The 16,539-nt window shown below is 37.7% G+C and overlaps 1 protein-coding gene across 3 annotated transcripts in view; it reads right to left on the bottom strand.

Moving 5' to 3' along the window:
• GRID2 (glutamate ionotropic receptor delta type subunit 2) overlaps window positions 1–16,539 on the bottom strand; it is a 675,112-nt gene that overhangs the window by 262,289 nt on the left and 396,284 nt on the right. For all 3 annotated transcript variants that reach the window (XR_010721503.1, XM_066186372.1, XM_066186371.1), the window contains exon 4: window positions 5,564–5,769. Coding sequence is in view for 2 of the 3 variants with exons in the window: in XM_066186372.1 (XP_066042469.1) it covers window positions 5,564–5,769 (206 nt within the window). In the remaining variant the exon portion in view is untranslated. The remainder of the gene's footprint in view (window positions 1–5,563; window positions 5,770–16,539) is intronic.

Below are 16,539 nucleotides of genomic sequence, written 5' to 3' on the forward strand. Positions count from 1 at the left end.
TTCTGTCCACACCTGAACAACAACCATTGCCATCCACTCACACTGGAAACATTTGAATTTTTACTATAGGTTTCAGTGGAAGTGGCATATGGGAACACCAGATTCTTAACTATTTTCAACTTCATTCACTTCACCTCATATCTGTATATCATGCTTTTGACTAAAGACAGAATCACTTTCTTTATTAATAAAAAGGAATAGAAAAGCAAAGCAGCTAATTTTTGTCCTAGTCTTCTTTAGGATATATGTGAAATAAAAACAGCAAAGCATCACAAAATAAAATTAAAAAAGGAAAAAAGAAAGAAAGAAAAAAAAAAAGGAAAAGACTATGTTGCCATGAACTTTGGACACACAAAGGCTGAATAAACCTTTTGGAAAAATTGAATAAATTTTCCTAATTCTCAGTAAATAAGTTGCTTAAAGAAATAAGACTGGTTACAGCACTAAGGCAAATTCCTGTCTTTAGATTGAAACTATTCAAGATTTGCTTCATGATTAGATCTACTGCCTGATAAAACAATAACTATGTCACTACATGAAAAAGCCCTGTATTTTTTCAAATAATTACATTTAAAATTAACTGTTATTTTCAACAGAGAAATACCAATCAAATATAATAAAAAATCAGGGCATTTACTATCAGGAATAATCTCATTTCACAAAATAAATGTTACTTCTCATTCTATTCATGGTAACGATGAGTTAAAGCATGTTGAAAGTTCAATTACATGAGGCAATTTAAATTACATTTGCTCCTTAAAAATTCTTTCCTTTTTTTTTTTCACTTGCCCACAACATGGCAAGAACTCTTCAGTACTTAATTTATAGGCTTCATTCTATTTTCTCTGTATATTTTACTATTTCATTTATAAAGAGTTCTTTTATTCATGAAAGTAGCATGTAGCTTCTTTTCATTCAAGGTAATCTTATTTTAGTACTGTCCCACATTAGCCTGGGATAGAAAAACAGAACTTCATTTTCAAAATCATCAGTAGTAGATTATACTAATGCTGAAAGCTACATGATTTTAATTTTCTTTGAAAATAAATATAGAAAAATAAAACAGCACCTATAGAAGTTAGTGCAATAAACATAATACATACACACAGGCCAACATACAGGACTTATTTGTGGCAACTGTCAATTTTGGCAGCAGCCAGTTTTGTTTAATCCATCTTTTCAATAATTATAACCCAGTTCTGTCATGCAGATGAGTTTAACTTTTAATAGATGTTTAACAGTAAACATTTTCAGTATCTTCAGAATGCTTGAAATCCAGACATGATGGGGTTCAGTGACTTTTGCAGTCTGTTGCAGAGTGGAATCTTTGCAATAATAAATAGCAAATATTTTCATTTACACAAATCATGTGGTGTAGAGCAAGTTGAAGAGTAGTGCTCTCCAACCTGGGAAGTGTCAGGTCTCACTGCATTGATGGCTTGAGGGTGTCAAGCCTCAAAGAGCTTTGTTGGCTCATACGCATTACCAATGCTCTGAAAATTTTGCTAGATAAACTGCTGAATCTTGCTGGCACAGCTAAAAAGTGTGCTCACCTCTCTGTCAGAGGCCACTAACCCCTGCAACAGAAGCATGAGAAGGGACCTTGCAAGGGTAAGGAAGGTACAGCCACATCTGCTGAGGTTGCTGGGATGGTAATCCCTCCTTTGAGGGGAGGCTGGAGGCAGAAGTGTCTTCAGCACCTACACCAAGGCCTTTCAGAACTTGCCTGTCAAAACTCCAGCAAAATCCCTGGCTGATGGTAGGGCTCTTTCACACATGGCTTACTGGATTTTCAATGTGTGAAGTTTTTTTTCTATACAGTAAATGAATTAATTAGCTGCACTGTCCCTCCTTTGTAGTCTTGTTATCAGCTCCTGGAGTCATGACATAGAACACATTCGCATTTCTGCACTCAAGTGATAAGGAAGCCTCCTTAGCTAAACAGAAAAAACCTGAAAGCGGAGATGCACTAACAGCATTTTGGCCCAGTGGAGGACATCTGGCTTGTGTCCTAAAGTACTGCTTCCCAAAGTCCTGCTTCTCAAACTTACTTTGTTATCCCCAGAACCTCCGTTGCCACCTAACTTTCCTGGCTTGATCTGGCTCCTACTCAGACTTGTCACACTTGACTTTTGAAGTCCTTGATTCTTGTAGTCATGCTGAGCTGGCAAGGACATCTCATTTAAGGACATCTTACGAGAGGTTTTATTCCCTTATATGGCTTTTCCTATCTGTCATATTCATTCTGAATCAGAAGAACATACGCAAAAAATATTCCTACCCCAAAATATAATGCAGAACAGTGACACACAGTTCACATCCATCACCAGTCCTATCAGATAGCATAGCAAATTTTGTGCAAGACAAAATTTGTTCAAGACAAAAGTAGAATATTTAATAATTACAAAAGTTTCAGTGGGAATATTTTGCTTCACTTGTGAGACCTGGGCATATATTTGAGAGTAGAGAAGAATTGCACCAGAAAAAAAACAAGCAAACAAACAAACAAACAAAAAACCAACAACAACAACAAAAACCCACACCAAAACCAAAACCAAACCAAACCAAAAAAACCCTGAAGAAGTCACCAGTATATCCCTGGCACACTATTTTCCCAGATGCTGCCATAAACTCATCTGTGGAGAGGTGCCAGTCTCTGCTAGCTCCGTATCTCTGCACTCCTCAGCCCCAGTAAATTTCACTCTTTCAGAAGAATTTTCTTCCTTCTGCTCCTCCATCTCCAGTTCAAAGCAACAAAGGACTTTTGGGAATATGGCTGGCCCCTCCCTCTCACTTTATATTAATCCTTTAGCCAGTAAGGAGAAATGCTGTGAGACTTGCTCCCAAAGCTTCCTGCCTTTCCATGCTATATGGAGGGAAAATTAATACATAATGTTTAAAGAGAAGGTAGACTTTTATTTCCACAGGCAGAGAAATGCATTTACTTCTTAATCTCCATTTTATTAAGTGTACAAGTACAGATCTCATCTCAGCACACTCTAGAGAGAGAAGAGGTGGAGAGAAAAAATCGCCTAACATAAAAAAGCATTACTGCTTTAAAAGAAAATAAAAAAAGAAGAAAAAGATTTCAAACACAGAATTTCAAAGAGTCTGAACGAAGATAAATTCTACACAAGCAAACTCCAGTTTACAGACTGCTTATTTACACAGGCCAGTGTCTGACTATTTACCCTGGAATAGTTGTTACTTGCATAGTAATCAAGACCACGCTTACTACAGCTGTTGCAGAGTGAATGAACCCTCTTCTCAGCTAAACAATGACAGGGTTCAGCCAGAGCAGTCATCTAAGAAGGGACCAAGCAGCAGAGATTATGTGAGGTCTGGGGAGAGGAGCAGACGGCTGTATCCAGCGAGGCAGCCAAAAGCTTTTACTGGGCAGAAAAAACCCCAAGGGCTTTTCTGCATATGCAGTTTTTTTCTTACTATTTTCATAATGTTTACATGGTAAATCCACTAGATTACACTGAATTTACCAGCTAAACTGATCATGCACAAGGCACAGGCTTTGGAACCATTAAATAGTTAAGGAATATTTTTGCCCATTAGCTGTCCATAGGGCTTTATAACTTCTTTGCCCCTGCAGTACAGCTGCTGGTTTGACTCAATATAACAGTTTCTAATATCCACTGGAAAAAGCAATCCCTGCAAAATTCTTCTTGGGCAAAGACTTTGTGTTGGAGCTCACTTGTTTAGTTCATTTCCTATCACCAACACAAATAAGCAATGACAATAATCACACTTCTCTTTGAGTAACTCTTCCTATTAAGAGGCTCCTGCTGTCAGTTTAGCAGTCACATATCATACTCCAAGTGAATGCTGCTATCCTGGCAAAAACCTACAATACTGAGCTGATGTAAGAGTCTTTCTTTGAACCACAGTAGCAGAGGAAGATAATGACCTTTCCTGGTAGACTTACAGACTCCAGAAACAGAGAAACACTGGGAGACTCTTGTTTTTCAGAAACTTTTTGGTGTTAAATATAGGAATTTTTTTTAGAGGAAGGGGGATTGAGGATTTGGTTTAGTTGGTTTTTTTTACTGTTTTTTGGATTTTTGGAGTCTTGAGTGGCCAGTGCCAAAGTAAGAACTCTAAACTAATTTTTTTACTTTCTTGGCAACACATACATGATCACTTCAAAAGATGACAACAACTTTGTTACTGTGCCCAAGTGTGTAAAAATAAATGATAAAATGTATCTTTTTCTAAAAAGAGTGTCTATCTGTAAGAACAATGCAGGAGTTGGTTTTTTTTTGTTTGTTTGGTTTTTTTTTTGTTTTGTTTGTTTTTTTTCTGAGTTATAGTACTTAGAGCCCCCAGCCATGCTTCTTTCAGTTTGCAATGTGAAATATCTCATAATGCCTCTTACCAAAAAATAAAACACTTGTGACTTGGGTGATGAAAGCAGTGCAGAACAATCTAAACATGCCCAAAAACTGTTCAAACCTTATGAACCACTGCACTCATTTAGACAGAGCAGCAGACCCTCATTATTCAGAATTAGCAAACTTCAAGTGTGTAATGAGGACAGTGAAACACCCAGCCAAAACAAACCAGGGGCACACAAAATTCTGAAAAAGAAACCAAGAAACAAGACTTCTAGCTAATTTTCCTAAAAGGCATTCACTTGAGACTGGATATGCAGCAGTTTTTATGCAGAAGCAGGTTTTAAGCTTGAATTTCTCAAGATCAAGGTAATAGCAAAGTATAGAAGAAAAGTAATGCAAGTTAGAAACAGATCCAAAGAGAAATTATTGAAGAGAGATAGTATTTCTACGAAACAAAACAGTGATTTTTAAGCCTTGGTTGATGATGAAGAATATACATGCATGCAAAATCACATTTGAAACAGCACAGTGCCATGTAAAAAGAACCATGCCACTCATTTAAAAAGATTGTACAACTCATAGTCAAACGTAATATGCAGGTCTTCTGTCTCTAAATCCCTAAGAATCTTTTGAAAATCTGGTCATATTGCTTGAAAACATGACTTTAGTCTATCATCTCAAATTCTTTATGCAAATCAAATCTTTCATATATTCCATTACCTTACTACTACTCAGTGCCACATAAGAGAATATTTTCGACATCATTTTATGTAAAAAAAAAAAAAAAATTCAATTAGGTAAACACATTTTATTCACAAATACATAGTATATATATTTCTTTAAATAATAATGATGAAAGTTTCAGTTGTAAATATTTCAGTAGTGGAGGTCACAATGGCAATACAGTACCTTTGAGCTTCAAACAGAAGCTTGAGGGGTAATTCTTCTGCATATTTCCTAAATGCTTTTGCTCATGTATGATGTGGTTTTACTTGTTCTCTCCTTAAATGCACATGCACATTTAGGAACATGAAGAAACACCCGCACATGCTGATCTTTGAATAGAGAATATTTGCACTTTTACTTGGGGGGGCTTACCTGGGTTTTTTTTGATTACCATTACGAAGTCAAATAAACTCAATCTTTTGACAGACTGCTGCAGTCTTGGTCAGCAAAACAAGAAGATAACCTTTTTTAACCTATGTTAAAATACATACCTCTGTCAGGAATGATTTGGCTGTGGAAGGGTTCATTATGAGAATGGCCCGTCTCAGGGTATCCCGGTAGCGGTTCAGCTCTTCTATCCTCATAGTGGCAAAGAGTCCCGTGATCATTTTATTGATGTTGTTTTCTACTTTCTGTAAGGCTACATCCATTCCCTGTTGAGATACTTTGTCCAGAAATTCTTGTATTCCACGGATATCTAGAGAAGTCAGAAGGCAAACAAGATGTTAATTGGTAAGTGGAAAAAAAGACACAAGTAACTGTTCGATTTATCTGACAGAAACATTTTGTCAGGTAGGTCCCTACAGGCTTTCGCTTAATATTTATTAAACCTCTTCCTGAGCTATGCTCACTTAAAGTACTAAAACAGGAGAAAGAATGGCCACACAACAGCTACTGTCCAAAACAGACATCAGAAAACAAACCTACAAACACTTCTAGCGATTTTCCTAATTTAGCCATTCACCATGACACTTTGTCCTAATCTTTCTTAAAGGATTTTAACACTAAAATTCATATAGAGCAGTGAGGCCATGGTGACCATCATGCACAATTCTTCCTTCAAGTAAGGGTTGTCAGAGGGCAACCGTGGAGGAGAAAGGCAGGAAGCAGATGGTTTTCTTTTGTGAAACTCAAAACTATGTTATCCCTGCTATGTAGCTTGATGTATCTAAGTGAAGCTTGGGCTGTTCACTCATCAAAAAGTCTTAATGTTGTTCTAAATATCACAACTATTTATTTGCTTCAAAACAAAACACCAGGTGTAATGTTGTTGCAATGAAACTGCCTGCAGCGAACTGATATCGCTGGCTGAGTTCAGTAAATTTTCCCCAGAAAACTGCTCCTCTAGAGCTTTCTGGCTCACACTGGGTAAACCCTACTTTAAGAATGACTTAGAAAGGAAGACTTGATCAGCAAAATGTTGACCGAATTTACTGCCTGGCTTGCAATATATTTATAATCTACCAAACTGAAATGTCTAGGTACTCTTCACATTGTTATGCTGCATCTAGCTGGCCCAAGCCTTTGGAAGGGCTTTTTCCAGTACTGAATTCCACAAGCATGTTTGACTTTGTCTTTCCCTTTGCTCTTTTGAATGATTTTAACTAAAACCCCAAACTTTATGCTTAAAAATTAAAATCATTCAATGACTTCACAGGTCAGATCAGGGCCTTCTAGAAGGACCTGAGGAAAATCTCTTCAGCTTCACTGAGTCCTCACTATCTGACTCCTAGTCACCACTGCAGATTCTCAATCTGTTTTCAGGAGCTAAGCCACCAGTTCCCTAACATGACTCTTCCCTCCAGCAGTCACTCTGACCTGCTGTCCCAGAGGACTCAAAAAGACTTCCTTCCTTCCTTCCCTACTGGCATGCAAGCCTCCCACACACCCAACTGCTCTTAGTTAGGGGAAAAAGAAACAGCCTTGGAGTCAACACAACAGACACTAGCTGAAACACGCACTGTGGGAAAGGGAAAAGAGAAAAAGAAAGGAAATCAGTAACCCCAAATAAATAGCAATTTCTGAAGAGACAATTCTTCAAAAAATAAAGGTTCCTCAGGTTTAGGAGGGCATTTGTGGTAAAAATCACCAGAAAATATTTCTTCCATTAGAATACTGAATCTGGTCTCTCCTAGACACATGGTCTTAGATCCAGTCTCTGAGGGACTGCAGTTCCTTCTTTGTTTGTCTCAATCACTCATTTTCCAGGGGAATGGTCAGACCTGGAGCTACAGGCTTACTATATGTCTGCATGAGACATCTTATAGTTGACAAAGCTTCCAATTAGACATTCTCAACAGCTTGGCTACTCAGATCTTTCATCCTGACCTATCAACTTCCCCTGCTCCCTGTTCTTCTTACAGGGGGTGCCACAAACAGTAGTATTAGAAAAACAAAGTTCACACTGCACAGGGGAAAAAATGCTCTGCCTGCATCACCAGCAAAGACTAACTAACTGGAGAGTAATACAGACAGCTGTCCTCCTCCAGCACCAGTTTACTGAGATGTTTCAAATTATGAAGAAATAGCCATGCAATAGCTTATAATCAAACAGCACACAAGAATAATTCAACAGGGTTAGTCCTGGAAGTCCACCACAATCAGCAAGCTGGGTCTTCTATCTAGAGCTCCAAAATACCAAGAACTGGAAGGAAAAGGTATTTCAGGCATTTAGGCTATTTTAGATATTCATCACCAAAACCTCACTCTCCAGACACTGCCAAAATATCAGCATTACTGAACACTTGTAGGATAGTTTAACCATGAATAAAATACATACATGCCCTAAAAATAAAGTTCTATAAGAGAATCAGATACTAATTACAGCTTCTATTTAATATCTAAATCAGGAAAATTAGATTCAATCTAATCAGAGATGTTAGAAATTTTTGGCACTTTAAATACCAACAAGATTATTTGAAGTGCTACAAATATGTCTAGTTTTATGCAACTGATAAAATAACTTCTTTCTAGCTTAACCCCTTCATTCTAAAGTTCATTAGGCTCACACACTCAGAGGATTACTCAGGATCCAGACTAATTAAATCATATAATGGGTAAAACTGACCGGTTGAAGTCAAAATCACTGAAGCACAAGGAACACATGCAGATGCGATCTAAACATGCTATCAAAATATCAGGAAGAAAATTTACTTAGGCTATGAAGGCCTTTATAAAGACTTAAATTCTATCTTGTAAATCCATATATTTTCTGACACCAGAACAGGGTGAGCAGGAACCACCAAAGTTTCATTGGTCCTTTTCCAAAACAAGAACATAAATTCACTTGACCTGAATTTATAAACACACTGGAGTTATTGACTGATATTCTGCATCATTTGTGTTGATCCAGGAACCAGATTATAGGATTAAATCGTGTTCTTTGTCATGAAGATATGCATATAAACAATGAAACAATATAGTGAATCTTCACTAAATGATGGGACAAAAGAGATCCAGTATTGTTCTCTACATTTATTAGGTGATTGTGTCAACTGTATTGCACCTGTATGATTTGCTATTAGGAAAACACCACCATTCTAACGGAAAATGTACCAAACCAGGATTCCTACTTCTCCTTTATTACTTCTGTCTTTATTACACAGAGACATGGGCAGAAAATGAATACAGACTCTGGTTATACCTCAGATTACCCAGTAGCAGAATGGAGGTATTGGTGATGCTCACCTGCTGCTATGAAACAGCAAAAAGCACATAAGAACACCCTGAAATTTAAATGCTATTTAAATCACGATGGTACTTCCAATACTTCAGCAGCGAGTCACTAGCAATGATCATATTCAAAGTGTATGCCAAAGAACAGATGCTGCCACTGAATGGGCAGCATTATCTTTCCTGCGTGGATTGTCTCAAAGTGGCACATATCCACACTGAACTGTGGAATCATCTTTCTAATAGATAAACTCCTTCTGCAGAAAAATCTGGCAAGCAACCTGTGGCACAGATGGCTTTTCTGAGGAGACACAAGACTGTTCATGTCTGGTACACAGGTGTTTCTTGCCCTGAATTTGCTAGCCAATCAACCTGTTGCCCAGCCAGAAGTCACATTTCTACTTGCTATTTAAATCTGATGAGTCACAGACACTGGCCAGAAATTCAGAAGAGTTTCCCTATTATCACCGGTATTAACTATCCGCCTTAATGATCAAAGCCAAAGTCAGCCAAAGTTGCTATCTCCTCTTCCAGCTCAATAGCACTATTATTTAGTATTACGTTTCCTGTTTTTTTACTGGACAGCCATCGCTTCCAGTTGACACACGTATGCACAAGAACAGAAGTAGTCAGCATCACCTATAGGGTTAAACCAGGCTGGAAATTTAAAAGAAACATTACCAAAAAATCTCCTTATGACCAAAACTGTGCTCAGTTTAAGAGAGTGTGAAGTTGTCTTGGAAATGCTAATAAAGAAAGCAAGCAAAATTTGTCAAGGCCTCTGTTGGAAATGTCCTTCCCTGGCATATACAACCATGCCACAATTCAGAGGTCTACAGGGAGGTCTGGTGGAGCACAGCAGGTCCAACACTGGGCACAGCAGCCTGGCTGCAGCTACAGCTGAGGCGCACATGCAGAACCTCCTGCAGAGGAGAGCTCAAGGCACAGACCCTCTAAAGCTCTGCAGACCTGGCTGATATGTTCAAGTGCAGGAACTCAGTATAACACTGCTCCAGCTGAGATCTGAATTCAGGTGACAGCATCACCAAACTTGTCATTACTGTGTCAGCTACCCTGGATTCTGACCTAAGAAAAAACTTAGGAAATGAAGCATAAATTCACACACCTTCTCACTGTGCAATCTTTTTGATACTGAAATGAGCACAAAAAACATGTGAGTGTCTTAAATACATAGCATGCTCAGAGAAAACTGCCCTTCACAGACTATGGGTCTAAATCTTCTCAAATGACCAGCCTGGCAGGAACACTCAGACCTCACCTAACATAAATAATAAGAACCCTTTAATGGAAAAGCTCAGGCATATATGATGACTTGTGGGGCTGTTCAGAGCAGGGCAAGGAGTGGGAATTCAATGAGCCTGTGAGTCCCTTCTAACTCAGAACATTGTATGATTTTTGCACAAGATTTTTTTCTTAATCGTGGGACCAGACTTCATCTCATTTTTTTGTTCTCTCCAGCCCCCCATAACTTTCCTTTGCCCTCTCTGTTTTATACAGAGGAAGCTCCCCTAATCCATCTTGGAGAAAGCTTGATAATCAGGGCATCCTAGAACAAAATATGCTGGTTTTCAGGCATCTCATACAGGAATACCAAGATGCACACGCAGTGAAGATTTTATAAGCTGAATAAAATGAACAGCAAATATTAAATAACTCATAAGCTAAGTACCTCTTACACCCTTATTAAGAAGAAACACCTACAAGTAGATGCAAAGTTCATAAAAAATTTTCAGATTATTATTCACCCTATTATCAGGAGATGAGAAAGATGGCACTATTCACTAATGGTAATAAATTAATCCATCCACCTGTATCATTTGTTCCACCTAAATTACAAGGCACTCAATGTGCACTTTGGTTGTCTCAAGCCTGGCTCACAGTCATTAGCTCATCCTCCCTCTGATGGCATTTCAGATCTGAGAACATTTTCCTCAGAGTATCTGGCTGATAAATACCAACTGATTCAGCTGCAGTGGTAAAGGTGAATGTGCCTGTCATAAATATTCACTGGCTGATTTGCACAAAAGACCACTGTATTTGTACAGATGATGAGAAAAGCCATTGTATAACAAATAACACTGTTCAAATTCTTATCAAGAATAGCTTTACAAGTCCGCCACAGTGATTCTTCCCTCCACGATGCTGGCTAACATGACAGCTACTATTAACTGTGGTAATGCACTGTACACAAGGGAGGTGTGCAGCTTCAGCTGGACTCCAATGGTTCCCCTGCTCTGTGTAAAGAGTTGTGCAAAGTGTTTGCATTCCTGTGCACATGTTGATCTCTATGAACACGGTTAAGATCCAGACTGAGGAGAACAACAATTTAGCAGGATGATTCACTTACAGTCCTTCATTTTACTTTCACAGCAGTGGGATTCCCTCTCATTAATCATTTTATATGTAAATTGTTGAACCTCCAAATTAAAATTAATTAAAAAAAATCATCACAGCTCTTTCATGTTATCATTTGGGAACTAAGAAAGACCAGTTACCTGAGCAATTTCAGCTGGATGATCTAACTTCAGAGAATATAACAGTAGTTCAAACTCATGAGAAGTAAATTCAAGACCAAATGTTTAATTACATACAAAATCTCACTTATATTATCAGAATTTCTGCAACCTAAGAAGCGGAGATACATCTTGGGAGAAACTGAACATCTGTAAATGGTACAAATGACTGGGGTCTTTTCTGCCCTTGTTTGCAATTTTCTGAAATTTTACACATATAAAAGAAGTCAACAAATTGACTCCAATTTTTTAGTATCTCTGAACTCAGAAAAATAAAATAAAAAAACCACTTGTATACTTTCTTTTTTTAAGATATCCCCATTTCAAACTGAAATATAAGCAGGTGATTTCTATTTTTGTTGTTTGATATGAACCATTTTGGCACCAGTGAAATGTCTATGTAATCCCTATTTTAAAGGTTCGTTCAAATGCCATTTACATTAGTTACTTTTGTGTAACATTATCAGTTACTTGAAATCATCTTTTAAATAAGCAAAATCAATACAGATAGTCTTGAGCAGCTGAATCAGTGTTGGGGGAAAGATATCAACATTTGCCATTTTCAAATCCTGCAAGATTTCTGTTTCAAACCTTACTGAGGGTTGACACAAGATGCTTTTTTTGAATTTCTTTTTTCCTTTTTATTTTCTTACTGGAAAGAAAGCAAAAAAAAGCAAAGAATAAAAAAGATAAATAAGAATGAAGCTATAACTAATCCTTCAGAGTATCTGCTGCTACTGTAACTTCTCAAAAAATAGAAAGGAAGTCAGATTGTGATCACCAGCCTCACTTGTGAAGGCTGACATGGCAATATATTCTATCCATGTAGTTTTGCTTGCATAACCTGCTTCCTATCTCTTCATTCAATTCCCTTCTGACTACAGTTTGCATTAGATTTCCAAAGGGCTTCTATGGGTTGTCTTTGAGCGAAACAAATTCTTCCAAAGAAATTAGTTTTCCCTGCCTAGTGCCTTCAAATCATGCTAAACTTAAAAAATTATGTGTAAATCCTGTACAACAGAATATTGAATTTCTGTGTAGATAAAAGTCTTTATTAAATAATAAACTATATATATGTATTTTATAAGTCTGCCTGTACAATTCACCAGCTCTCCCTGTAAGTCACTGCTACTCCCTGTTGGTTCTTGTAAGCATGAGGAACTGTGCATCCCCTTCCAGGGAGATGAAGTAAACAACAACAAAGAATGTCCTTGCAGTGAACAATCTGTGAATATTTGACAGGCTGAGAATGTCGGGGTTCTTCCTGCAGAAGAGAAGTTTGTGTGGAGATCTCATAACAACCTTCCAAGTACCTGAAGGGGGGTACAGGGGAGCCAGAGAGGGACTCTGCCCCAGGAACTACAGTGATAAGAGAAGGAGCAAGGAGTTCAAAAGGAAAGAGGGATGATTTGGATTAGATATAAGGAAGAAATTCTTGACTATGAAGGTGATAAGGCACTGCCACAGGCTGCCCAGAGAAGCTGTGGATGCTCCATCCCTGGAGGTGGTCAAGGTCAGGCTGGATGGAGCTCTGAAAAACCTGCTTTAGTGGAGGTGTCCCTGGAAGGGCATTGGAACTAAATAGTTCTTAAGGCCCCTTCCAACCCAAGCCATTCCATGATTACACGTGTGTTGTTAACTTCCTCAAGACAAACTGATCACTGACTCTGCATCAATCTCTTCCTAAAGAACATTGTCAGTTGATTAAAAGTTAACAGCATAGAAAAAGGAATATTTTATGAGTGAATTAGTGCTGTGAAAAACATAACCTACAAAAGTGAAACTGATAAACTAAGATTTAGGAATACTGCCATAAATATTTTCTAGCTCTTTCCTGTCTCTGATTCTTCTTTTTCTTGACTGGTTAAAACTCTCAGATACATGTTTTCTTTTCAATTTGTGATAGTAATTGACATTTATAATGCTGTTATGCTGAATTCATACTTTTTTTTTTTCCCCCCCAATGGTGACATAATTTCTTCAATTCAACGTGTAAAAATTATTTTTCTCAAGAGTTTCCTCATTTGATTACTGTTCATTTATTTAACGGCCAAAATATAAACTTACAAACTTAATTTTAGTACTTCTGGGAAGATAGAACAATGTGTTGAGCGCTGAAAAATACCTAGCAAACAGTAGCAGATATCAGTACAAGCTTCAGGTAATTCAAATATTTTATAAATAAACTACTGTTCTTCTGATGAAGGCTGCATATACAAATGAAATCTTGTACCTCTGCAGAACCTCAAAATAACACCTCATTTACAGAGTCTTCCCACTGCAAAGATATTGGGAGAACACCTACAGTTTTATTTTGGCCCCAGCTTACTAACAGAACACAGATCTGTCAGGCAAAATCTTTGAATGCTTTACACATCCCCTCCCTAAGGACTGCAACTTGAGGGAGTGACAAACACTCTTTGCTACACATTCGCTTACAGTTCCTGCAATACATTCCTCCAAGTGTTTTGTGGCTGAAAAGCAGAAGCATGCCTGCTTTTCCACCAGAGAAATTTTACAGAATAATTCAGAAGCTGAATCATTTTAGTGTCGCCCAAATTATATACTCAATTTGCAGTGGTAACGTCAACAGCAAATGCAAGTTGTGACAGAAGTTCTCACCTGACACACTGAAGTTACACAGATGAAAATTAATGCTCCTTTCCTTATCTGAATGACGTAATAAATACTAATGAAAAAAAAAAAAGTTCAGTAATAAGCCTGAATTAATTATATGTTTATTGAGGCACAGGGAAGCAAATGAGTATGGGAAGCTGGCAAAGAGCCAGATGAGTAATAAACAGTTTTAAGACTGTCTGGAGACAGACTTGAGAATATTATAGTCATCAAGCAGCTGAAAACAGCCTCAGGGTAATTATAAGCATTTGCAAACGATTAAAGAGAGCATGATTCTTTTATGAGTCTTTATTAAACTTGCATTAAAACTTTAAACGATTATAAATGTTATGGTTTCAAGCACATCTATGCAGTGGTCATCATATTTATTTCTGGGAAATGTGTGCGCAGGAAAGTGTTCACAGGATCACTCTATATGGGTTTTAAAGGAAATGCTGATAATTTGGGGCCCATACATACAGATGGGCATTATCTCAGAATATGAGCCCTCTTGAAATGCAGGAGGAAACCTTTCTGCAAACAGCTCAGCATTTCAGGTTCCAGGTATAATCCCTGTTTTGCTAGGATCTTTCAAGAACAGGACTCCAATTCTATAGAACTACACATTTGAAAACCACTGCCTTTCTGGGGTAGGGATGGGGATAATGCTCTTTTATCTTCTTATTTTCACAGACCTGTTTACTTAGGCTGAACTCCTCAGTAACACAGATATCACTGCTCTCTCCTTAAGATTCTATTTTATTTTGTCTCTTTCTCCAAAATCCTCTCCCAGATTGAGCTTGAGACACCACTGCCCTCATCCTTTCCTTGTGCAGAAATAATTGGAAACCTTTTATATGATAAAGGAGCAAGAAGGGAGATCGATCAAGAAGCTTTTTCAAGACAGATGCACACTAAAGTCTTTCTTACTGCTAACCTCCCCCCTTGTGCTCCAGCCAAGTCTTGACAATTACTTCTTCAACCTCGGTTTCCTATGGGAATTCCTCTTTCAGCCTCAGAGAGCAAATCCCCTTCATAGCCTTAATGCTTGGGTTTTTTCCTCTTCTTTACAAAAGTTAAAATTAAATAATCACCTAAGAGAATGGCAAATATCCATCACCAAATATTTGGAGTATTAGTAGGAAGGTCAAAAAACTCCAAGGAAAGATATCTTAGTTCTGGAATCAGTAAATGTTTCATAGATGTCCAGTGATAGCTGCATATCAAAAGCATGCTGGGATGAAATACACAAGGTTAGGTCAAAAATTGGGAAAGAGAAATGGGGTTAAGTTTTTTTTCATGTAATATAAAATACAGAAGGGTTTTAAAATGTTACTATCATCACTATAAAAGAACTGGGATTAAGATAAAATTAATTCTCTAGAAAAAAGTCTTATTCCCTCAGCCTTTCAAGAGGAAAATTGCAGAATCTTTCTACCTACTTTAGCAGCAACAAAACATTAAAAATAAATGTTTTCAAACAGCTAGACTTTCTGTCTTTCATCTTAGAAATGCAGAGATACCTACACTGCAAATTGCACAAAATTCACAACTATGTTCTTGCAGTGATTGACTGATTTCTTCATAAAGAATTTAAGACTACAGAAAAGTATCTACATTTTTTCCTGGAAAATACAGTGAGCTGTAAACTGCCCGTGAGTAAAACATGAATTGCAAAAGCTTGTCCCTTGTTGATACACCACAGAGATAAAACCCAACATAATGCTGGGATTGCATCTCAATCACTCTGCTTGTACAGCCTGGGCTCACACATTCTGGTCTCAAATTACTGTTTCGTTCTGTGAAATGTGTCTTTTTCATGTTGGTTTTTGGGGACTAGCTACTGTCAGGTGCCAGACTGTGGATCAGGTAGGATTTGCTGTTTCACTGTGTTTTGCTCGCTTTGTACTTGAAACCATAAAGATTAGTAACTTGGTAAACTCGCTCAAAATGTTTACAGATGGCAGTGGTTCTTTTTACAAATCCAACCTTTGCAGTTTCCAAAGATATAAGTTATACATTTACAGTGTCCAGCCTGAACATACCTTCACTGAAAGGGTGCTGATGCTCCTAAGGAGGAATTCAGAATAGAGGAGGAGCTTCCCAGTCTACATCTGCTTGTGAGAAGGAGATGCACAAACACCCTCTGCACAGTGATCCTACACATTGAGCTGAGCAGTCAAGAATGAAGCGAGTAGGAGCTGATTTGGCTGCTTAAATGAAGTAAATTTGGCTTCTACATTCAGTGTGGATAGTAATTTTAATAGCAGTTTGAGAAAGGCATCAGTCTACTGAATAATTTTGCTGCATTTCATGCCACCTACTCTTTATCTCCACAAGAAGACTCTCTTTAATGGCCTTTGAAGAAGTGCAGAATTGTTCATGAATGCTTTTAATATCCATGTATTAAATTTTCTTAAACAAAATCAGATTTTGTGTCCTGAACAGGCCCTAACTAGTTTTACCAGAAAGAACAAAACACACTGAATACAAGGGGGCTGACTGCACTGGGAGTTTGGTCTAGTTTGATTTGCTCACAGTGTGCAAGGACTGGGGAAAAGACAACTTGTTCTGATTTTCAAAGTTCATCTGAATTTATACACTAAAGATACAATTGTGGTAAATGAAATACAGCAAATATCACC

This window comes from Chamaea fasciata, unplaced genomic scaffold, assembly GCF_029207755.1.
Source record: "Chamaea fasciata isolate MVZ Bird 193981 ecotype frontalis unplaced genomic scaffold, bChaFas1.0.hap1 SCAF_6, whole genome shotgun sequence".
NCBI lineage: Eukaryota > Metazoa > Chordata > Aves > Passeriformes > Sylviidae > Chamaea > Chamaea fasciata.